The 23778-nt window shown below is 44.5% G+C and overlaps 2 protein-coding genes across 3 annotated transcripts; one reads left to right on the forward strand and one right to left on the reverse strand.

Annotated features, from left to right (window-relative positions):
• Window positions 1–88: 88 nt before the first annotated feature.
• On the forward strand, window positions 89–1450 carry LOC120659747 (WW domain-binding protein 11-like). Its single transcript, XM_039937973.1, has one exon. The coding sequence runs from the start codon at window positions 256–258 to the stop codon at window positions 1156–1158; it is 903 nt and encodes a 300-aa protein (XP_039793907.1). The 5' UTR covers window positions 89–255; the 3' UTR covers window positions 1159–1450.
• Window positions 1451–3751: 2301 nt separating this feature from the next.
• On the reverse strand, window positions 3752–9976 carry LOC120659748 (KH domain-containing protein SPIN1-like). Of its 2 annotated transcripts, XM_039937975.1 has the most exons (8): window positions 9857–9976; window positions 9079–9261; window positions 8862–8950; window positions 7079–7230; window positions 6720–6839; window positions 6516–6632; window positions 5255–5398; window positions 3772–4378 (listed from the first exon to the last, which is right to left on the reverse strand). In XM_039937975.1, the coding sequence occupies exons 3-8, from the start codon at window positions 8899–8901 to the stop codon at window positions 4235–4237; spliced, it is 717 nt and encodes a 238-aa protein (XP_039793909.1). In that variant the 5' UTR covers window positions 8902–8950; window positions 9079–9261; window positions 9857–9976; the 3' UTR covers window positions 3772–4234. The 2 variants fall into 2 exon arrangements, with proteins under 2 accessions (XP_039793908.1, XP_039793909.1); XM_039937974.1 differs by lacking the exon at window positions 9857–9976 and having other exon boundaries at window positions 3752–4378; window positions 9079–9246.
• Window positions 9977–23778: the final 13802 nt, after the last annotated feature.

A 23778-nucleotide genomic window follows, 5' to 3' on the forward strand; every position in this document is an offset into this window, starting at 1 on the left:
CGCCCTGAGGCGGAGATTCCTTGCAAGGCACCGCCTCCGCGGAATTACCGAAACGCCCCTGACCCCCCTGCCCCTGTTCGGCTAAAAACGAGACTCTTCCCCTTCCGCCTCGCCTCGAGCCCGTCCCCAATTTCCCCTTCGCTTTCTCCCTTCCCGCTCGCTCCCCACCGAAACCCGCCGATTCGTCGCTCGCCGGAACCCTAGCCCTAGCCGAGGAGCCGCCCATGGCCGCCGCGATCGTGGGCTGAGGCTGTGATGCTCCTCTATGGGGTGAGGAGACGGCGCGGAGGCGTGGGGATGGACCTTACTAGCCTTAAGGAGGAGATGAGGGTGGTGGAGGAGGGGGAGGTGAGGGAGATAGCGAGGGCGGCGGCGATGGCGATGGCGGCGCCGAGGTGCCGGGTGGTGCGGATCATCGTGCACGACGAGGACGCCACCGACTCGTCCTCCAGCGAGGACGAGGATGAGGAGGGGGAGGCGGATGCGGGGAGGAGCGTGAAGCGCAGCCGCGTGCTGCTCCAGACCGGCGGCGGCGGAGGGCAGGAGGAGGCGGAGGACGACGCCGCGGAGGGGGTGCGGTTCCGGGGCGTGCGGCGGCGGCCGTGGGGCCGGTTCGCGGCGGAGATCCGCGACCCGCAGCGCGGCCGCCGCCTGTGGCTCGGCACCTTCGACACCGCCGAGGAGGCCGCCGCGGCGTACGACGCCGCGCGCCTCCGCATCCGCGGGCCGGGCGCCTCCACCAACCCGCCGCCCGCCACCGACAGCGACCCGCTCCCTCCGCCCGCCGCGGCTCCCCTGCCCCCGCGCCCCCCTCCGCCCGCCGCGCCGCTGCCCCCTCGCCCACCGCCTCCGCCACGCCCGCTTCAGCGGGAGGAGCAGCCGAAGCTCCCGCCGCCGCCGCTGCTCCCGCCGAAGAAGCAGTACCTGCCGCCGCCGCCTCTGCTCCCGCCGAAGAAGCGGCTGCCCTCCCCGCCGCCGCTGCCGGAGACCGGGAAGCAGCGCGGCGCGGCCTCCTCAGCCTCCCCGCCCGCGCCGCCGCCGTTCACGCCGCTGCCAGTGTGGGCGATTCTGTCCGGGAAGCGCAAGAAGCGGTCGGGCTGCGGCGGGCGCGTCCCCGCCCTCCGCACCCCCGCCGCCGAGGAGGCCAGCCGCGCCTGAGACGCCGCCCACCTGCCCGGTCATCCCCCGCCGCCCTCTTCCTCTTCGGTACCAATCTGAATCTCTTACTAGTACCAGCTCCTCCTCGCGTCGTGATTGCAATCGATGCTGATGTCTACAACCTCTGTAACTCCTCTGATTCATGAACTGATGATGATGGTGTACATATGCTGCTCTGCTCTGCTGCTGCTGATGCTAGAAGTTGCAGCGGACGATGAACTGATCTGATCTGTAAAATCTGATGAACCCTTTGTTGTGTGATAAATAATATGCGTTGACATTTTTTCCCCGATCCGCCCGCCCCAAGGTTCTTCGCCGTGGAGATTGCAAAATTGCTGCTGCTGATGTTGCAGTCGTTGCGGCCATTTCGTTGGATCCTCCTGCAGTTTTTGCGGCAGTGAAAGTTACGAGTTCCTTTGTTTTAAAAGAAGACTTGCTTCTGTACATGTGATCCTTCTTGCGGGGTGTTTAATTGGTGAAAAAGTTTGGATTTGGTTACTGTAGCACCTTTCGTTGTTATTTGATAATTAATATTTAATTATAGATTAATTGATGTCGTTAGATTTATCTCGTAAAAATCAATCAACTGTGTAATTAATTATTTCTTTTAATATTTTATATATGTATCTAAAAATTTGATGTAACAGATACTGTAGAAAAAAATCTGTAAACTAAACGGGGCGAGCGGTGAACCTGCGCACGTGCAGGCTTGCGCTTTCTGTCAGCGCACGCTCCTGACACCAGGATCTAACCGTCCGTTGCGTCACTGCGTGCCAACGGTCAAAACAGTTACCAGTTGATGATGTAACTGGCCTTGTTTAGATCCTGTTTTGACAAAAAAAAATTGTTTGCAAATAAAAACGCTCACTTTCCCACGAGTTTGCCATGACCAAACCCATCTTCGCCGTTTTTGGGGCGTGGGATATCACTCGTTAGGCTGACCACAGCGGAGGGAGCAAGAGCAAATTTGCTCCCTTCTCGTTTCCCACGTCCTTTCTGTCTACAGTGCCAAACAGTACATCTACAGTGTCAAATAGTGTATTTGCTTCTTCATTTACTTCCTCCACCGTGGACGGTCTTACTCCCGTATATCCTGCTGGGACACGGCCGTATATGATCCGCAGCTAGCTAGGCGAGGAGTGGCCTTCTCCCATCTCCGGCTCTCCCTGCCCGCAGCATCACCCGTCGGACATCCCGTGGGCCAACTTGGACGCGTTTATCCACGATCATGCCTGGGCCTGGCACGAAATATCAAAGAGAGAGGCCAACTTGGACGGAAACCCACGGCTGGTTGCAACAGCTTTCCGTGCACCCCCTCTCTAAAAAAAGAAAACGGCTTTCCGTGCAACCTGCCAAAGCGTCCCTACCGCAGTAAAGCCCCGACACGCCGACGGCCGCCGCCGTCGCCGGCCGCGGGCATAGCTTAGGTAGTAGGCCCTACCTACCGATAACCTTTTCCGGAGGGTGCTGCTGCTGCGGGCATGGCTGCTGGCTGCTGCTGCCACCACGCATTCGACGCATGTATGAAGTACAAGATGAAGTTTATTTATAAAATTTTTTGTATGAATGGGCTGTAAATCGCGAGACGAATCTAATGAGCTTACACAATCCATGATTTGAAAACAGTGATGCTACAGTAACCATCCACTAATTATTAATTAATCATGAATTAATTAACATTATTAGATTCGTCTCGCGATTTACAACTATCTATGCAAAAAATTTTGTAAATAGATTTCATTTAGTACTTCAAATTAGTAAGATTCCATCGCAAAATTTTTTTGCAAAACATCTAAACACACGGGCTCTCCTGAGGTTACCTCGTCAGGCGACGTCACTAGGTCATCTGTGTACCCATGCTGCCATGCATGGTAGGATGATGATCACGGCGGCCCAATTTACAAACGAATGCGGAATGCGGAAATCAGAGCATTTTGAGATGAAGTAGTTAGCATTTTGAAGGGAGCCGGAACTCACGACTAACTTGGTCATCAATGTTTTCATGAGGTAATTGGTCATCAACGTTTGTTGAGCGACTTCGCGGGTGCCTTCTTACCATGATTCAGAACTACCCGACCAGTTTTTACTTGTTTTTTTTTTACCGAGACACATGACCCACGTCTAAAATACTTGTTCTGCGCAAAACAAATTTTATTTCAATATAAAAAGTTATATTTTTCCTTCATTCAATATAATTTTGCTATTTTTGTAAACATATGACAACAAGAGAACATGTTAATCAAAGTTGTGTTTTGCAAACCATATCAATGATCCAATCATCATTTGTTTATTTATTATTATTTCTCAAATACATAGAAGAGCCTCACATCAAATCAATAAAGAAAAAGGTCGAGTAAAGAGAAAGAAATCCAGAAAAACACGTCATTTATTTATTTGTGACCGAGGGGTGCACCAAATGGGCAAGTAAAGATGTACACTAACTTTTTCTGGTCAAAAGATGTATGTCAACTCTAATAACTCAATTTGTAGAATCAGACCTAGCCATTTGTTTGTTCTAAAATCCCACATTAATTGAATTCCCATGGATCCCCTTTGTACTGTAAAACAAAAATATGGGAATCCACATCGAGTATACTGCACTTTGATCACACATTGTTCATTCAAAGCTGCCATCATCAAACTATCATAGAGTGGAGTGGACCATGATCTTCTGTTTCTTTTTGCAACTCCATAATGTAACAGGGGACTAATACAAGCTAATTAAACACCTAAACGAATAGATCACATTATCAGGCTTACCTAGTCTTTCCCCTGAAACCACCTATCCTCAGCATCACAAGCTACTTAGGGTTAAACAGTCAATAATGAATAAAATGAATGTCCATGACCTTACAACAACACGCCTGGATCCACACAAGATCTAGACGGTTCAACAGCCATTGATTTCTCCTTATCCGAAGGAGAAAATGCGCTTGATACCAGACTAACCATCCAGCAAACGCATAACTTTTCTTACACAAGCACCCACGATATAAGCAGCACAGGCTTAAGACTCGAAGCCCATGGTTGATGCTGCACCTTGAAGGACTGAAGGGTGGAGAAGCAGCTTCCCTAGCTACTGACTCGGTTTCGCCCTTTTCATGCCACCATTACTGAAAGGAGAGACACTTCCAGGATGAGGACTATCTTCTCTCAGAGTTGAGTTTAGCATGGCCAGTTCCCTAAGTTGTTGCCTTTTGTAGAAATCTTGTGACTCGTCCTACATAAAAGGAAAACAAGTATTTACTTCAAAGAACTTTCGGATTTTCAAAAGAACTTAACAGGAAAGTATAAGGAAAATACAATATATGCACATAAGGTGCATGGTAGGTGAAAACCAATTTACAGAAACATTGAGCGAAAGGGCAATAATTGCTCTTAAAGAACAAACCACATGTAGCTCACAATTAGCCTAACCTAGCTTATAAAATGATAAAAGTCAACAAAATCAGATTTTTAGCATGCCATTTCTTCCTTGGCTCTCTCTAGTGAATAGCCATGTGTTCTCTACTGAATCTATTAATAACCCACAAGCCACAAATAGTTAAGAGATACATGACATGGCCTCTGCACCTTTGACACCATAATACCATAGTATCCTCTGAGGGAGATTTACACATATCAAATAAAGTTATATATAGATAAAGTGTAAAAAGATTGTACACATACCCCCTAACATGCCACTCATTTTTATTTCAGGGAATATTATTATTTACATGCAGTTGAAACTTTTTCTGGCAAAAGTATGAATGTTTTGTATTTTGAGAAAGTTTCCACTGTATTTATGCACTATAACACCTTCAAGTTTTGGGACATAAATTTCTTTTCATTGTAAAACAATGCTTCATTTTAGCTGCAACTAGTCACTGGATACAAAGTGAGGCAAAGTTTGACACCACTAGCCTTTACCAGCAATTTACCAACTAAAGGAAGTTTGACAAGTATTTGAAGTGACAAATATCCAAATTTCAAAATAAAGTGATGCACGGATCATGTATTCTTGCACGACTTCAAATAAGAGTACCCCTACAAAATTCTATCTATCGCAGAAGAGGACCCCGCACGCAGAATTTTATTATATACTAAAAGAACTGACCACTGGCTTTAGCAGTTCTTCCATGACCTCTTGTGCCTGTCTCAGTCTTGTATCAATGATATTCGCTGGTAACTCAGCCTCAATCAATATATGCAGTGGCTCATTTAAATGTTCATACCCAGGTTTTCCTTTAAGCTTCTCCTCCTAAAGCAATCAAAACAAAAATGCCTAACTGTATATTCTTGGGGAATAAAGAAGAAGAGAGAAAATGGAGCAGTAGGACCATATGAGTTGTAAATATGAAGTAATAAAGATTAATGCTGGGAATGATAAAAGCTGACTTCTTGATTATCATAATAATGGTGTAGTGATAATAATAAGTTAAGGAGGTAATACTTCCTTCCCAAAGGTAACCACGAGCCACTGCAAGCAGAAAACACAGAAATCTAAACAGACTAATATATGATATCCAGATATATGTGATAACATTCAGCAGTGATATATCATGAGTTCCTAAACTAAATATAACATTGCACTAATCCAACACATTTGACCATAATACATAACTAAATGCTACTATTTTACAAGGCACCGAATTTCTAAGACATGGGAAAGTGAGGGAAAATAACAGAAAATGGATCTGATTCTTCAAGGCTTCTTGAAAAGAGGGCTCTAGTAAGGTTAATGGATATTTATAATACAGGTGGATCTAGGATGGAAAAGGATGTATACACCCAAAACTAATGATGCTTCAATGGTATGATGGAAAAACAAATAGCAGATGGAGAATAGGGTATTCTTTAGTGGAAAAAAAAGTAATTCCCCAGATACACCCTTAGTCATCGTAGTGATGATCTTTCTCAGAATGCCATGCGAGGATTGGATCTTGAACAGGATATTCTGTCACTCAGTCCCAAGCCAATACCGAGGTCTATGAGCAAGGCAGCATGCATATGCGATCTGCTTTGAACAGTACCAAAGTGTTAACCCAAAACAAAGTTGTGCCTGTCCTTATATGTTTTAGTTTTGCTGGTCAAGTCAGGCAAGAATTTGAAGATCATGAATACCAAAGTTTAACCCATTGCAGTGATGGCAAAGGTCAGAGGAAAGCAAGACTAGTCAAACAACATTAGGGTTACAAGTCAGGAAAAAAAACTGAAGTGGCATGTAGTTTGTAGAGTTCCATGACCATACATTACATTAAATATGTTAGAGAAGATCCTTGATCCAACAGGCTATAATACCTTTCTAAACTTAAGATACCAGAAATTACACAAGCACATAGGTGGGATATGATTATGAAATATAACATTTTGGTTACCTTTTCTGTATCTTTAATGGAACCCTTCCCTCTAATAAAAACACGGCAGCCAGTTGATGCTTCCACCCGCTTTAGAGAATTACCTCTTGGACCTAGAATGCGCCCCACAAAATTGAACTGGAGAAATTTCAAAGTGGAACATATTAGAACTGAAACATTATTCAGTGCTGAAGGATAAACTGCACATGTTGTGGGAGGCAATACATTTGGGTAGGAGTCGACGGGAACTTCCAAGCGTATAATCTTCTTCACAATATAAGAGCCAGGACTTGGTGGTGCTCCTTGCCAGTCCATACTTGTTCCAGGAGGAGGAAATACCAATCTCTGTTATATTGAAACCAATTATTATTTATGAAATAGACAAATCCTAGGCTGAAGTATGTTCACTACAGAACATGATACCATTTGATAGATAATCATAGCCTACATGATTGTAAAGCTGTCACCAGAACGTAACAAGAGTTGAAAATCCAAAAAAACACACATAAAAAAGATGGTTATCGAAGAGGCCAAAACATGTCAAAATAGGAATTTTATTACATTGATTAACATATTATGTGTACCTCTTGGGGTATCCCATTCCAAGGACCAAATCCATTGCCATGTAGATTAGGCCGGACAATTGGTGAAGACATAGGACTGGGACTTCTAAACCGACGCCTGTCAAAATCGCTGAATCCATGGTCGTGAACCATGCTTGATACACGCATGATTTCTATGTAACACAAATGATGAATCATAGTCCACTAGTCAGAATTGGGAAGGCTTCGATAATTTGCCGCAAAATGTTACTCTTTACTATAATCAAAATCATAGTGCAGTATGGAACACATATACAGGAAAGAGTGGAAGCTGAAAAACATCTCCAATGTTACATAATGCGAAACCGGTTCCTTGTGAGCAGTAGATCCAGAGTTTCATATACATTTCTATGGTCAACTATAAATTTTATACTTCAATCCGGTCTGTGCCTTCAACTTTCCTTTTTGATAGATAGTCTGATGAGTTTTGTCAAAAATCCATATATGCAACAGGAAGAGGAAAATACCAATCTAAAATAAGATATGATATTCATTTTTTAAGACCAAAGACAAAAGGAGAAAACCCTTTTTTTCAGAATTAGCAGTGCATGAATAGCAGCTCAATCTTTTTGAGGGGAGCCCAAGGGTTCAGTTTCTGTAAGAGGTGTCTAGTCCTTCCGCCTAAATGCAGAAATCTTAAGGTAAACTACAGTTCCCTTTGTATTTTTTAATCAGCATCCTTAAAAAGCGAGTTTGGCCTCGTATAAAGGCCTTTTAAAGGAAAAAAGGTCACTTCCTGTTTTGAATATTGAAAAAGGTCAAAGTAGCTACGTGGTTAATCAGAAAAGGACTTTCTACACATACGACTAGGATGTATAACCCACATGTGACCAACGGACCAAGTCACAGCCCACCGCTCAGTGCACAAACAGTAACAGCACCGGTGCTAGTCGTATGCAGGGGTTGTGTGATCCAGCCGTATGCACAGCATTTTCCAACAGAAAATTAGTGGTTATTCAGTCCATTTACTTAGGTAAAACTGTAGGCCACACTTGAAAAATAGAAAAGGAGATAAAGCCTCATGCATGATATAAAAAATGGATGTTTTCAACATTTATGGATAAGTATGCAAGCTCCAGCCTACATAAATAGAGAGAAGATGCATTATGTGCTGTGAACAGCACCACAAAAAGGAAAAAAAAAGGAAACATATCAAATACCACTTCATTGAGTGCATAGTATTTATCCTCGACATGATTTCCCCAAATGAAAATAATGAATTATATTTTCTAAAAAAGATGATCAAAACCAAATGTAGTGCAATACATACAACCAACCTAATAACTCTGCACAATGCAAGCGATGAAGAAGCAACCAACAATGGATGTCCATCCCCAAAAAGAACCTTCCACATTCAACGGGCTCATTGCTAGTTACATCTCCATATGCTCTATGAACTAGTACCAAGCATCAACCAAGAAAATATAACAAAAGTTGCTAGCAAATTAAAACAATTCGCTACATACTTAAAGGCCAATCCATCGGCAATAGGCAGGTTTTCATTAGGTCAATAAGACTAACAAGATTGTTCAGTGCTAGATACGAAATATCAAGATGGCAGCGTGCCACCTATCCAATCACCGCCCAAACCATCCCCCCAAAACATAAGCTGCAGAAAAGATCAGCAGCCATCCGAGCATTGGGTTCAGGCGATTCCCAAATCCCGATTGCAGAGAAACCCTCTCCGATAGTCCAGTACTCATCCGCAAAAGGATTTCTCACCAATCTGCAAGCAACAGTAAGCGAGGGATCAAAAAGATCTCACCTTGGTTGAGCAGCCGGCTGCATATCGGCAGCACCTGCATGAAGGGCCCCAGCTTCTGATGCTCGGCAAGAAGCTCGGCCAAGTACTGGCTGCAAAGAAGCCAAGCAAGAATCGCACCACCAATCAATCACAAGGGTAAGGGGGAAAGAAGGAGCCGGAGGAGCAATCTTTGGATCAAGAATCAGTAAGGAGCAATCGGATAAGAAATCAGTAGTACCTGTCAGCATCGGGGTTGCTCCTAATCTGGGGGGAGAGGGTTCTTGCAGGGGAGAAGCCCTGGCTGTAGAGGCCTGACACGGTGGCGGCCGGGACGGAGAGAGAGCGAGAGCTGGGAAGAGGTTTTTTCCTTCCAGGGGAAGGAGAGTGATGATAGAGAGAAGAGGTTTTTTCTACTTGAGAGCAAGGTTAACCTAACCGGTGGGAACCGGTCCGGTTTGACCTCCGGTCCGGTTCCGGTTCCGGCCGGTACCCAACCGGCCAAAATTCAAATTTTAAATTTGAATTCAAAAAATAAAAAATTCCCAAAAAAATTCCTAAAAATACTTCAAGGTGTGATGAATCTAATGGTGTCAAATTTTCTCAAAAATTCATTCATTTAGTATAGTTTGTGGGAATTTAAAGTTAAATCAAAAAAGAAAAAGAAAAAAAATGGGCCGGCTCATGAAGGCCCACCGATCAAACCGGTCAAACCGGCCGGTAAACCGGTCAAACCGGTCGGTAAACCGGTAAAACCGGCCGGTAAACCGGTTGCACGGGAGCGTTTGAATTTCAAACCGGTCAAACCGACCGGTAAACCGGTAAAACCGGCCGGTAAACCGGTCAAACCGGCCGGTAAACCGGTCGGAACTGGTTGCACGGGAAAATTTGAATTTATTTGAATTTGGATTTGAATTCAACCGGTTTCCACCGGTTACCGGCCTAACCGGTCCGGTAAACCGATACCGGAGGGCGGCGGTAACCGGTTTCCGGTTGGGAAATAAAACCCTGCTTGAGAGAGGACCCAGCCCAGAAGAGGAAAACAAATAATAAAGAGATGATGGTGTGAGGTGGTAGAAAGGTGTTGCTGCTTTAGGTTGTAGCCTGCAGTGTTGCTGCATAAAGTGAAGCTGCTCCGATGTAAAAGAGGAGAGGTTTTTTTTTGAAGGAAAAAGAGGAGAGGTTGTTGCTCAAGTAGAAAAAGGCCAGCCCAGTGAATACACTGGCCCAGTTTAGATACTCTAACTTGGTTAGAAGTTAGAGTTAGTTTCTAACTCTAAACTAACTCTGAACTAACTCTAACTAAAGTAGTGTTTGGATGTAAGGGTTAGAGTTGGCTTAAAGACATTTTTCCAATCATTTGGTCATTTAAATGCTCTTTCTAGCTGGATCTCTTGTGGCCATCTCTTGTGTGGCCTCCTGCCACTCATAAATGTTACAAACAAATCATCTCCACAAACAAAGTAAAAAAAACATGATAAAAATTATATTATCCATACAAATGAGATGTCTCACTCAAACATACAAGTCCTCAGTTATGGCAAAAAAAATTACACTCCATAAAACAAAGCATGAGCTAACTCATCACGGAACTCGTTCATGTTTGTATCTTCAACAAGAGGTTCATCTTCTGGCCAATCGGAATCAGAAGAGCTAGGCATTGGCATATAATTTTCATCCGCATCACAGGCACCAAATTCTCTATCTGGATTTCTTCCCAACCCTGTGTGCACTTGCAAGTACCGCCAGAAAGAATGGATGTTTTTGAGTATCACTAGTTGGTTCTTCACCTGTTGGCGGCTATACACCAACCCCCTCCTAGAAAGTAATCCATCGACAACGGCTCGGTACCCATCACCATTCATTTGTGCACCATTATACCTTCCTGCTCTACGTTGCTCAATGCACAATTCTAACATGGAAGCATTATTTGAATCATTCCATTGGGCTCGAGTGACTTGGCTCACCGGGAGACCGCCGGAGCTCGCTAACTCCTCCACATCATTATCGTCAACATTGTCGAAGGGAGCGCCGGAGCCGAATTCTTGCCCACGGCCAGCACTCCTCGGTGCAGGGGGACGCCGTCCACGCAGGCCGCTGCCGCTTGACCCTGACGCCGGTGCGCGGGTGCCTCGACGACGGCGGTTGGGTGCCACGGTAGCCGAGTTCGCGCGCTGCCTCAGGCCACCGCCGTTTCCTCCTTCGCGACCGGCTCCCGCAGAGGAGCTACCGCCAAAGAGGTTCTGCCGTGTGGAGGGTGCCGTCGGAGTCGTCCATCCATCTCCTGCTCCGGCACGGGGTGCATGATAAGGAGGGAGTCCGGAGCTCCTACCGCGGCCAGGGGGGAGCTCGACGTCGTCGCCCTGGAGGAAGGCTCCGTATTGTCGAAGACTCGGGAACTCTGCTGCGGCCGCTTGCGAGTTGAGGTCGAAGCCGCCGCGGGCAGGGGACCGCGACCAGGGCCGCTCGCCGACGGCTGCTGGCTCCAGGCGTTGGCGCCGGCGAAGGAGTCCTGCGAGGCCCAGTCGTTGCCGTTGTCGTCGAAGCCATCCCCGTCGAAGCCATCCCCGTCCATTGTGGAGCTTGGAGACAGGGGGTCCTGGACATGCGTTGGCGCTGGTCGGGGGACGCTTGGCCAGGGAAGACGCGCCGGGAACCGATCGGAGAAGGGCCGCGTCGAGGAGTCGCTCGGAGGGAGGCCGCACCGGGGAGCTGCTTGGAGGGAGGCCGCGCCGGGGAGCGCAGGGATGCCGCGCCAGGGAGAAGCTTGGAGGGGGGGCCGCGCAGCGGAGCAGGGACCAGCTCGAGCTCGGAGGGGAGCAGCGCCGGGGAGGGCGAGCGCAGGGCGGAGGGCGAGCGGCGGCGCCGGATCCGCCGCCAGGCGCCCTGATCGCCAGGGGGTCGAACGGAAGGGAGTGCACTGGCTCGGGAGGGGAACGGGTCGCCACAGCCAGATCCGGATTGGAAAAAAATGTGGGCCCCACAACTCTAACCCAAATAAGCACCCCTTGGGGGGATTGTTTTTTGGGGTGGGTTAGATACATTTAACCCACTCTAACCCACCCTGTTTGGCTATTTTTGGGTTAGATGGCTCTAATCTAACTCTAACCCATGGATCCAAACAGGGCCACTGCCTTAGTTTGCTCCTATGTGCTCTCTCAACAGGATTTGTCCTCTCTGTGTAGACACATATCTATTAATCATTATTCTTATTCGCGATATATCGAGTTTATTGTCAATCACATTTTACGTGTTCTTTTATTTCTAACTCATGGGCAAATGATTTTTTCACATGCATCATCAACTCTATTTGCGTTATTGTATCATCACCTCTTTGACCGTCCTTAACCTTTCCACCATGCCTCCTTGCCCCACAGTTGTTGCATTATTGTCTGTTGATGGAGAGGAGTTGTGAACTCTAACCTTTCTTTGAATGATGTGAGTCCTCTAGCAAGGGATTGTATCTCTGTCACACCCGGTTTATGAAGGCAAACCGAATGCATCTCATATATGCGCCAGGATCAGTTTACATACATATGATTGACCATAAAGTGAATATCACAACCAGTGCAAGCGTAAAGAGAGTATTAAGTAACTTTATTACAAAACCAAATGTCTTAAGCGAATGAATAAACGTCTATAAAGTAGCAGCGGAATCTTCTTCAGCACAGGCAGATGACTGGGAGACATACGCCTAGAAATCCTCGAAGTCTTATGGAAACTCCGGACAGTTGTTATTATGGTCTGAGCAGCAAGTATGCAAGGGTGAGTACACTTATGGTTGGTACTCAACAAGTGGTAGGTAAACAACTATAATATATATGCAAGGCTAATTCAAGGAATAGCTGACATGGTTTAACTGCACTCAGCAATTTTAGTTGATCATATTTTATTAGCAAGCATTATCTAGATATAAGTATATATCATTAAACCCACAAGATAAGCATATATATACAGATAAACAACAATTAACCATAAATAAAAGCGTCGATTTAGATCAACTTCAAGTTCAATTATCATGTGAGGGTCCAAGCCGCTCTTGACCATGAGCACGGCTAACCGGTTAATTTTACACTCTGCAGAGGTTGTACACTTTACCCACAATTCGTGTTTCCCATGTCGCCCGGGTTTGCAAAGCCCTTAAACACTTCTTTTGGTGAGTGGCTAGGGATTCACTACGAGGTTTTTCCAAAGAATCACTATATGTACGCACTAGTCCCTTTTTCTGTGGTGACTCAGAAGACGAAGCTTCCTTCACCCGCTCCTCAAAGCACGATAACCCAAAAAATCCACCAATCAAATGCCCCAGCACGATATATAGATCATCTAGTTACTTAGCCAAGACCAGAGCCATATAGTATTGTGGTTGCACTGTTTTCCTGGGTGGTTCTCCATGTTCCAATTCACACATATGATCTTGATTAACAACATTAAACCATCATGAACATGAAGTAAACAAGTATAGCATTGGTATTAACATTATCCACCCATAACCAAGGTTAAGCAACTAGCATAGCTACCCAACATGAAAATAAACCCAAGTTGGTCAAGGAATAAGGTAAACAATATTAGGCATGTCCTTAACTCGGTTCCCATCATGATTTGGTGATTTCATGGGTCAAAAACATGATCAAGGGTCCACTTGCCTTCCTCAAACTGCTGCTGGTCCGGCCCTCCGAAGCCTTGATCTTGCTGCTGCTCCTTGAACTGCGGATCGTCTATCGCATCGCACACGCACATACAAACAAACAAGTACAAACAATAAGAAACAGTACACCAGACAACATAAACCGTACAAGAAGAGGTTACTAAACTATACTACTCGTTGCAACGATCGCGTGAGCGCAAGAATCATAAAAAACGGATCTAAAACGGAAAAGTTATGGATAAAACAAGTTTTTAGGTTTAGAACGCAATTAAACCTTATACTCAGGGGCTAGATCATAAAAATAGGGGCTGTTTTGTAAATACTTTTCAACAGCAGTGGACGGTGGGTTAATTTTGGAAAAACAGAGGGGCTTATGTGCAAAACCAACACAGTTGACCGGTTTCTGACTTAGTTGACTGAGATGGGATCTAATCTGGTTTGTCCGATCTGGATCTAACGGCTGCAAGCGGTCGGGGCGACTGGCGGCGCTAGCGGCGGCGTAGAGCTCCCGGCGGCGGCGCATCGCCGGCATGGGCCGAAAACGGCCGTCCGACTTGGATTTCGAGCGGGGTTTGCACTGGGAGCACGAGCGCGACGCGGGCAACTCATCTAGGGCAGCGGCGCAGGCTAGCACGGGCAGAGCGGAGCTCGCGGCGGCGCATGGCAGAGCGGCAGCACCGGCGAGCTAAAGCGGCCGAAACAGAGCGAGAGAGAGGGAGAGAAGAGGTTGGCGAGGTTCCTCTCACCACAGCGAAGCTCCAGAGCAGCGATGTCGTCGAGGAAGCAGAGCGGAACGGCGGCGAGCTCCGAACTCAACGAAGGCATCGGCTTTGGGAGCTAGGGTTAGCGAGGGCTAAGGCGGCGGCTGCAGGTTTGGCGAGGTCTAGGGGGGGTCTCGGGTTCCTTTTATAGGGGCGACCTGGCGCCTGGGCGTGCGGGCCCAAGGGGGGGCGCGGCGGCGCGCGCGGCCGGGTCGGACTCGAGCTTGAGTCCGGCTCGGTCGGGGGAGGGAGACGGTCCCGATGGGTGGGGCCCGCCTGGAGGTGAGACAGGGAGGGGAGGGGGGCGCTAGACCGGACTGGGCCGGGAGGCAGGGAACGGGCCGGCGGCGCTGGTTTCTGGGCCGCGGGAAAAGAAAAAGGGAAAGGGAGAGGGATGGGCTGGGCTGGGCTGGAAAGGGTTTAGGGGAAAGGGAAGAGTTTTCCATTTTCAGAAAAGGGGTTCAAGCACTCTCAATTCAAATTCAAACACAAGGATTCGAATTAAATTGAACACCAAACAAATAAAAGATGCAAAACAGCATGAGATGCACAAACATATTTTTCTTACATTTATTTTATGGCTAAATATTTTATTTAAGCTTGCGATAAATGCTCTAAATTCGAGATAAAATAAATAAACCTTATCGAACCTATAGAAAACCTGATTAAATTTATTTAGGTATCTAATTTGAAAATACGGGTGTTACAATCTCCACCATCACAGTGATTCTTAACACCATTACTCCACTAATATGTTAGACGTTCTAGAAATAAAAAATGACAAAGGCTGACCTAATAAAGTTTTCATCCATACATTTGAACTTTTTTTTTGAAAGTTACCTCTGAACTTTTTTATCACAAACAATTACTATAAAAATAGGGATGCTTAGCACCTCAGCCAAGGGCAAACTAAGAGCATGTTCGGCTGATAGAATGAATAGTACTCGGCTGGTAGATTGAATAGTATTGTATGAGAGGAAATAAGTCGTAATAAGCCAAGCCAAGTCTAGACCAGTCGAACAGGCTCTAAGCTTGAGGCCTCTTAACCTAGAAAACATTTGAAGGGTCAGAACCTTACTTTTGTGCTTTTGGCCCATCTAGTCTACATGTGCCCGTACAGCCCATACAAGCACCACATGGACACACTGTCAACACTCAGGGTTCATGTTTATATTCACTCTTCCCAAAACAAAAAAAACACAAAAAAGGAAGAAAAGGAAAAAATCAGATCTGAGAATGAATATTTTTGAGAATGAATATTGGTCTCAAAGGAATTGAACTCCTTACTCTTTGCCAAAGGCAAGTTCACCCGGAGGGTGTTGGACAGTTGGAGAATGATCAGAAAGAAAAATTTTCTGAAGAAAATCAAAATCAAGTTCCCCGATGCGAGTTCACCGAGAGATGGCGAGAGATGGCGGGGTTCATCATTAGAAATGAAATACAAACGGTGAAATCCTGGAAGCAATTTAAAAACCACAAAGCTATAACAAAGCCCAGGGGTACCCTGAATTTTGAAGCTGAATCACCCTCTTCAACCTAGCCCAAACGTCCAGAGTAAGCCACGTCTTGTGCTTGATCCTCCACTTTCTGTGTTTGCTGTAGATCCAGAAGCAGAAATTTGGTAGTAGCTCTATAGGCGGACCCAGCGGCGGATGCACAGGGGGCTCGGGGCTCCAGCCCCCCTAAAGCAACTAATCACACTTAAAATACTGTAGCAAAAACATTAAATCACCATTAAATCTTCATACAAATTAACAACTCCATTGATTCAGCCCCCCTTGTCCCCCATCCTACCTCCGCCACTGGGTGGACCACGATACAGCTGAGTGGCATAGCTTCCTCAGTAGCGGGTAAGCGCCGCTTAATAGCAAGAGCCGGCACCGGCGCCAGCACTGGCGAAACTCTTGGAGGATGCTGCTCGACAAGAAGATCTTCACGCGCCGTAGGATAACGTCTTGGGCATGAGCTCCTGATGCCTCCTTTTCCTACTAGCAAGCTGATAAACCTTACAGAAATAAAAAAGGGATCTTTTGCATGCATGCTCTTTGTTTGAATAGAGGCAACAAGCTCTGTGTGAAACTAGCTAAGAAATCAGCTTGGTGGTTGGGTTACATATAGATGCAAGTAGAACATACACAGTGCTCCTGAGTTCTGAAAACAAGTATGGCCAGAGACCTGCTAGTTGGTGTCTGATATATAGCAGGTAGACTGCAGTAATGAGTATGTTTATTTAAATGGTTGGAATAAAGTGTCTGCCTAACTGAGGTGCGTCTGAGGACAACATGTGGTTTCTTTTGCTATGGAAACATTGTTTGTCATAAACATCTTGAAGGCTTGACAGTAGACAAGTCACATTATTAAACCATGGAGAATCACCAATATGCATTAAACAGTACGTACTTGAGAATCATGCTTCGAGCCACATGTAAAGATCTGCTTCCTTGATACTGTAGGTGTAGGAAGTATTTCTGCTAGCTCAAAGACGAGAGTAACCAAAATAATTTGGGCCTTAATTTTGGGCTTGTTTTGCTTCACATATTGGCCTTAATTTAGTCTCTCCACCCCTACTCGTTAACTAGCAGCCCACTTCACGGAGCATTTAATTAGCAGCATGCATATATACTCCCTCCATCCAAGAATATAGCTATGCTTAGACTTTTTGAAAGTTAAATATTTTCAGTTTTTATTACAAATAGCAAAATAATTATAGAGGCTAATAATATAAAAATTATGTTAGTAGATTTATCATGAAACCAACTATTATAAATGTAACTTTTCTATTTAAAATAATTTATTTTTAGAGATATTGTTGGTCAAAGTTGAAAAAAATGACTTTGAAAAACCTAAATGTAACTGGATTGCATTATATTCTAGGACGGAGGGAGTACATTTCTAATATGCTTTCTAACATGCTGGTGTAACGCTGCAATGCAAATGAACAAAAGCCTAACATAACGTGCTAGTAACCCATGCATGCATGCCACTAGATTCGGTTGAACTGGCCACGCTGGAGAGAGGGTTGTGGGCTTGCATGTGGCAATTCCCGAATTCCGTAGTGCCAACTGCCAGCCGTACCTCCGAAACTTTGGTCAATACAGAATCACTCTCAGCTACCCTTTCTTCTTATTCTTATCGCGTATATCATGCAAGGCATGCGTATCTTAAGCCCAAACATGTCCTTGAGAACTTGGGCATAAGGTTTCTGATGCCTCCTCTTCCTACATGATTCTACAACCAAATAGATCGTGGCATTTCTTGTTCATATTCTCCAGCCTCTAGTTTCCTGGCTATTGCTCAAAGTGATAAATGATTGAGTAATTGAGACCGTAATGCAACACAGAAAAATATGGCTTGGAACTTGTCCTATCTAATGATGTCTATATAAATGTTAGATGCATGCATGATTAAGTACTGTTCTATTTTTCTGCATCTGCCATTTGTGTCCCACGTGAAAATTTGGGATCCATCGAGGGGTTTTTTTTTTGCATAACGAGAGCTTCTATTCATTCAAAGATAGCAGGACACAGTCTTGAGTTGCTGCCTCTCCATCAACCAAGGAGGGAAACAACTCCGCCACACATGCTTTGGCGACTATCCATCGAGCTTTGTGTCCCTTGGAATGAGTTGCTGGTGCCTCCTTTTCCTACTAGTAAGATAAATGTCACAGAGAAAAAGGATCATGCATTATTTCTTCATCAATATGTATGCTCTATGTTCCATAAAAATCTTGGTGGTAGGCCAATATATTTCCAGAGGCCTTCAGTTATATATGATCTAAATGTATAGGTACGGTACTAATAAGTCGTAGCAATGTATACATTGAATGGCTCGCCATATAATTGATCGCCAAATTAACCTTACGTGGGCCCGGCATTGAAAATTTTAATGGAGTTTTGCTACATACCTAGTGATATGTGCTAAGGACAACATTTGGATGCCCTCTTTCGCTATATATAGAACCATTGGTTGTCGTAAATATTCTAAAGGATCAGTAATAGCGTAGATACTATCCCCATCCAAAAATGTAAAACATTTTTGATCGGAGGGAGTCAAAAATTTGCAAACTTCGACCAATGTAACATTAAATTATATGTACATTTAGTGCATAAATTTTGCATCAATACATTTGTATAAAAAAGTGATTTTAGGATTATATTAAGCCTTTAGCTATTGATACCATATTGTATAAGAGAAATCATAGGTGAAAATATACTATAGAAGCCTTTTCCCGGTCAAAATTCGGAGGTGTGAGATGTCATCAATGAACATTCATCTGGGTTTGAATTTCATGCTGCTGATAGCGACATGTCAAAGGATATGACTGGTCTGCTTCCTTGATGCATTTTTGTTGAAGTCATATTTGGATTGATTTACTTGCATAATCAATAATCTACAAGTGTTTATGCATCTAGCTTGTCAACACCAGCCTAGCTAATTGAAGTGAAAAATGGTGCTTACAGAGAAACATGAAAAGTTGTTGTGGTGACCATATGTTAGGCCAAAATATGAAAAAAATGAGTAATAAAAATGATTTGAACTTCTGTGTGCTTGTTTTGCTTTACGCCTCAGGCTTGGATTCTACACTTTTCTATTTCAATTTTCCTGTTCAGTGAACAATTGAAGCTCAAGTACTTCTATCATTGTTTGGGTCTAGGTTTCTGATGCCTCCTTATCCAACCTAATTCTACAACAACCAAAATTGATCATGGCATTTGTTGTTCACATTCCCTATTTCGTTTTCACTTTCTCTAGCTAGCACTATATGGATCGGAAACAAATCAACTTGGTGGATGAGACCGGCTGGATACAACATATATACACACCCCGGCTAGAGACGTCGTCATATATATATATATATACAAATGCTATGCTTGCAAAGATCTGACTCATGGAATTGCTTGTCCACCAACCAGCATATAGATGTCACTGCCCTGTAGTAAAGTCATCGTTAAGTGATTCCCAATGTTAATATCTATAGAAGGACGAAGATTCAAAGTTCCTTTGCTACATTATTAGCTGGATACTCTCTAAATGATGACATACACATGACATGGTAGGGGACAGTCTCCACCATCATCACAACGCCGTGAAAGGCCTGGGTTAGTTGCAACAATGATGGCGATACGAATGGAGGTGGCCTTTCACATCGACTGACATCGTTTGGCATTCTCATTAACCACTCATTGATGCAACATGATTGGCATGGCGGGCTGGGCTCTGATCATCCCGGCAACCTTAAGCGTGATGGGCATGTTGCCGTAATGTATTAAGACAAAGATACACCGTTCTCCTGCATGTTTGAGAAAAAATTAACGCTTCTGCGAAAGTAGATGTCCTGCACCACGGCGACATCACCCAAACAAGTTTCGATGAACTTGATCTTGTCCATGATCTCACTTCCACAGTTTGTTCATGGGTCCTGTCTTACTGGGCATATATATGAAACAAAAATCCAAAACTTATCTACTGTATATATCGAGTTCTGCATAATTGACTCTTGTTGACTGAATTTCGTCTCATGTATAATGAGAACATATCCCAAGGTTTATAAGCGTGTGTACATAGAAATAGAATAAAGTTGTCAGAGCAATTATATTCTTTGCCAAAGATAAGTTCACATGGAAGTATTGGAGAATGATCAAAAAAGAATTTTTCCTGAAGAAAATCAAGTTGCCAAATGCGAGTTCACCAGGATGATGGGCTTATCATTAGAATTACAAAGTGGTGAAGTCCGGGGAGAAAATTTAAAACGTGGAAGCTAGAACAAATGTCGTGGGTGTCCTAAATTTTGAAGTCGAAGCAGCATGCATGCTCTTCAATTTGAACTGGGAATTGGGAGAATAATCGAACTGAAAACAGGTATGGTGGGCACCTGTATAAGCACGTGTCTGTGCCTCATGAAACTGCAATGCATGACGAAGTACCACAGAAACAATGAAGAAGAAGAAGTTGTACTGATGGGCTGAATTCACGAGCTAGACAAGAGCATCCATACACTACTGGAAACCATGATTTCTCTGTGTGAATACCCGACTCGAAGAGTCTTCTGCAGTTGTGCTAGCTACATATCCCATGCTCTCTGCGTATATTACAGATCAGGAAGAAATCTATGACAGTAGCTCTAGAGACTGGTCCATGATGTAGCACAGACTGCATAGCTGCCCTAGGAGCAGATAAGCGCCGCTCAATTTCAAGCGCCGGCACCAGCACTGCCGCTGGCAAAGCATCAATGTAGATTCTGCTCGACCAAACAAAATCGGGCACTGTATCCTTCGGGAACTGCTTGGACATGAGCTCCTGATGCCTCTTTTTCCTACTAGCAAGATAAACTTTATAAAAAGAGGATCTTGTGTGCTCTATGGTCGAATACAAGCAAGCTCCACTACTGTGTGAAGCTAGCTAACAAATCAATTTAATGGTTAAGCTACATACAAGTACAACACAGGTGCTTCTGAATACGACCAAGGCCAGAGAGAGACCTTGTTGGTTTCTAATATATAGAATGTAGACTATAGTACGAGTATGTTTAAAAGTGTCTTAAAATATTTAATTTTTTCACTACTAGAAAAGAGGCCATCAGTCCACCTCAAATGTACCAGGACCAAGATGACCCGGTACTGATTCTAGCATTAGTACCGGTTCAGCTTTGTTCCGGTACTTTTGATGTGCATGGGAATGTCCAGAGATCCTTTAGTATCGGGTGGTAACACCACACGGTACACACGGTACTAAAGGCTAGACAGGTGAAAACATCACCTGGTACCTATGTCTAGCCTTTGGTATCGGGTGGTGTTTACCACCCGGTACTAAAAGTGCTTCACAGGTTACTTCAAAAGGAAAATATCTTCTCCTCAGTCACAACTGCTTCGTAGATGAGATGGTAAAGGAGATACACATGAGACAAGAGGTCACGGGTTCGAATTCTAGCCACTGCAATGTGCCCCAATTTTTTTTGACGCAGTGCAAAGGTACCGGGTCATTCACCCGATATTAATGCCTAGAGCCTTTGGTCCTGGATGCCTAGTGCCGGTTGTAAGAACCGGTACCAAAGGCCATCCCCAACCGGTGCCAAAGGCACTTTTTCTAGTAGTGTTTCCATAGTTTTTTATTTTTTTCCCAACATTATATTAATTGTCATAGTATTTAATTAGTATAGGAAAAATAATTATTTTCTAACTATAAACTTATATGCTTTAGGCTGATGTGTTAACATATATGTTGCACTCATGATAAATTGCATCGGGTATTCCATGAGGAAGAATCGTAAGATCCATTCATGAGAAGAATCATAAGATTCCAAATAACATCATAAGGGCATCTCCAGTGTTTAGCACTTGTGCTAAGCTAAGATTGGGCCCACCTAAGAAAAGTTAGGTTGGCAAAAGTTGCCCCAATGCTTAGCAATGGTGTAGCACCATCAAACCAAATAATAAATTGAATATTTTCTCTCTCCACAGACCCAAAAGTGAGAGAAGCTGGGAGCTTCTGCTGGTGGACAAGGCAAAAGATTTTTTTATCCTTAGCACCGAGTGCAAACTAGAGCTCCAGGCGCTAGTGTTTTTTCCTTAGCACTACCTACTCCAGTGTATCGCACCCCTCTCTTCTTTTCTCTCCTGCTAGCACCCTCAAATATGCAACATTGGAGCTGCCCTAATATGATCATAAAATGTTATCTTGAGGCTAACTCCTAAAGCCTTAGAGATCTCGCGCGCGCGCACGCACGCACACACACACAAGATCTCGCGCGCGCACGCGCGCACACACACACAAGTACAAGCTCAATTCATGACATGACAACACTACCCGGAATGTGATGTCGGCTTCACATGGAATGGACTCATGACTACACTACTATATTTCATCACTGAATTTATTCATGCTTATCATCCTGATGGCTCAATGCAACGCCTGACCTCCGTGGTGCGTGCCCTCTTGTAGGTGATAACACTCTTGTCCTCCTTTGGGTATTCGGGTGGAAATATCTTGTCAATCATGACTAGGGCTGGTGTCAGCCTCCTCTTGTCTCCACGGGAGTAACCATGTCCTTATGGGAACTGGTGTAGCTGGAGCTAGGTGGGGATAACCTCGAAGTCCTCATTTCTGTCTGCGTGCTACAAGTTAAGTGGCAACTCACTGCACGCCTCCATGATCTCCACACGCATGGCATTGGTCTCTATCCAAGTCTTGATCACCCGGTCTGCCTTGTCCTTCAAGGACACTGTGGTGCAAGTGAGGTTGGCAATGTTCGCGATGTTGAGGGCCTTCTACGCCTCTAGCTCAACCACCTCATCTTCATTGTGTCCCGGCCCCGAACTAAGTACCATGTACTCCTCCTGATGAGTGATCGACCTTCTCTTCTAACTCCCTGTTGACCTTCTTGATCTTGCCGTCTCCTTCTCTTGGTGGGTCAGGATCTTGACCTACCCAGCCCGCAAGGACAAAGATAAATTCTGCTCGGCCAAAAAATTTGGGTGTCGTATCCTTGGAAACATCTTGGACATGATCTCTTGATGCCTCTTTTTCCTGCTAGCAAGGTAAACCTTATAAAAAGATGATCTTGCGTGCTCTATGGTTGAATAGAAGCAAGCTCCATTGTGTGAAGCTAACAAATCAACTTGGTGGTTGGGCTACATACAAGTACAACACAGGTGCTAGCTCCTGAAAATGACCATGGCCAGAGACCTTGTTGGTATATAATAATATATAGCATGCATAAAGTAGTAATTAGTATGCTTAAAAGGTATTTGGCACACGACATAACTGATGGACTGATGACCTAATGAGTAATGAGCTAGGGTGCTTCCTTGGAATAAAGTGTTTTCCTAACTGGTGTTGTGTGGCCGAGAACAGACTCTGGATTCTTTCTTTTATCATAAGCATCCTAACAAAGGTTCAGCAATAGGCACAAGACATTATTATTAAATCATGGAGAATCAAGCAACGGAATCACCAATATACACTCAACTGGACTGGAACCTCATGCTTCTATCACCAATATGTGGTGTTTTAAATAGCAAGTATAGTGGTTTCACGGAGCTGCCGCTATGGTCACTGCAGTACAAAATAGCGCGCTATAGCGGACTATAGTGGCGCTAATAGCGTTTTGAAGACCCTGCCAGTAAATCCTATAGCCCGCTATTTAAAACATTGCCAATATGCAATAGGACTAGATATCCTCTTGGAACTTCGTAATTTCTATTTTGTTCATCAGAAATTACTAAACTAATCAACAACCATTACTTTATTTGTTCATAAAAGAGGGAGGAATCAGTTATATTTATGAGACTCAATATTGAAGTAAATATGGATACAGATACATAAAAAACACTTAAGCATAAAACTACAAGCAAAAGCAGCTACAACAACATGAAGTTACAATGAGAGTACCACATGAAGCTTACGTCGGTAGGATGGCACTTCTACTGGCCAATGGGATCTAATCCCTACCACTGAATCCTTTTTCCATGATCACTTGTGTTCAACTACCCATCTTCAAGTGTTTTTGGATTGGATGTGGATCTTAAGCTCAAAC

This window comes from Panicum virgatum, chromosome 2N, assembly GCF_016808335.1.
Source record: "Panicum virgatum strain AP13 chromosome 2N, P.virgatum_v5, whole genome shotgun sequence".
NCBI lineage: Eukaryota > Viridiplantae > Streptophyta > Magnoliopsida > Poales > Poaceae > Panicum > Panicum virgatum.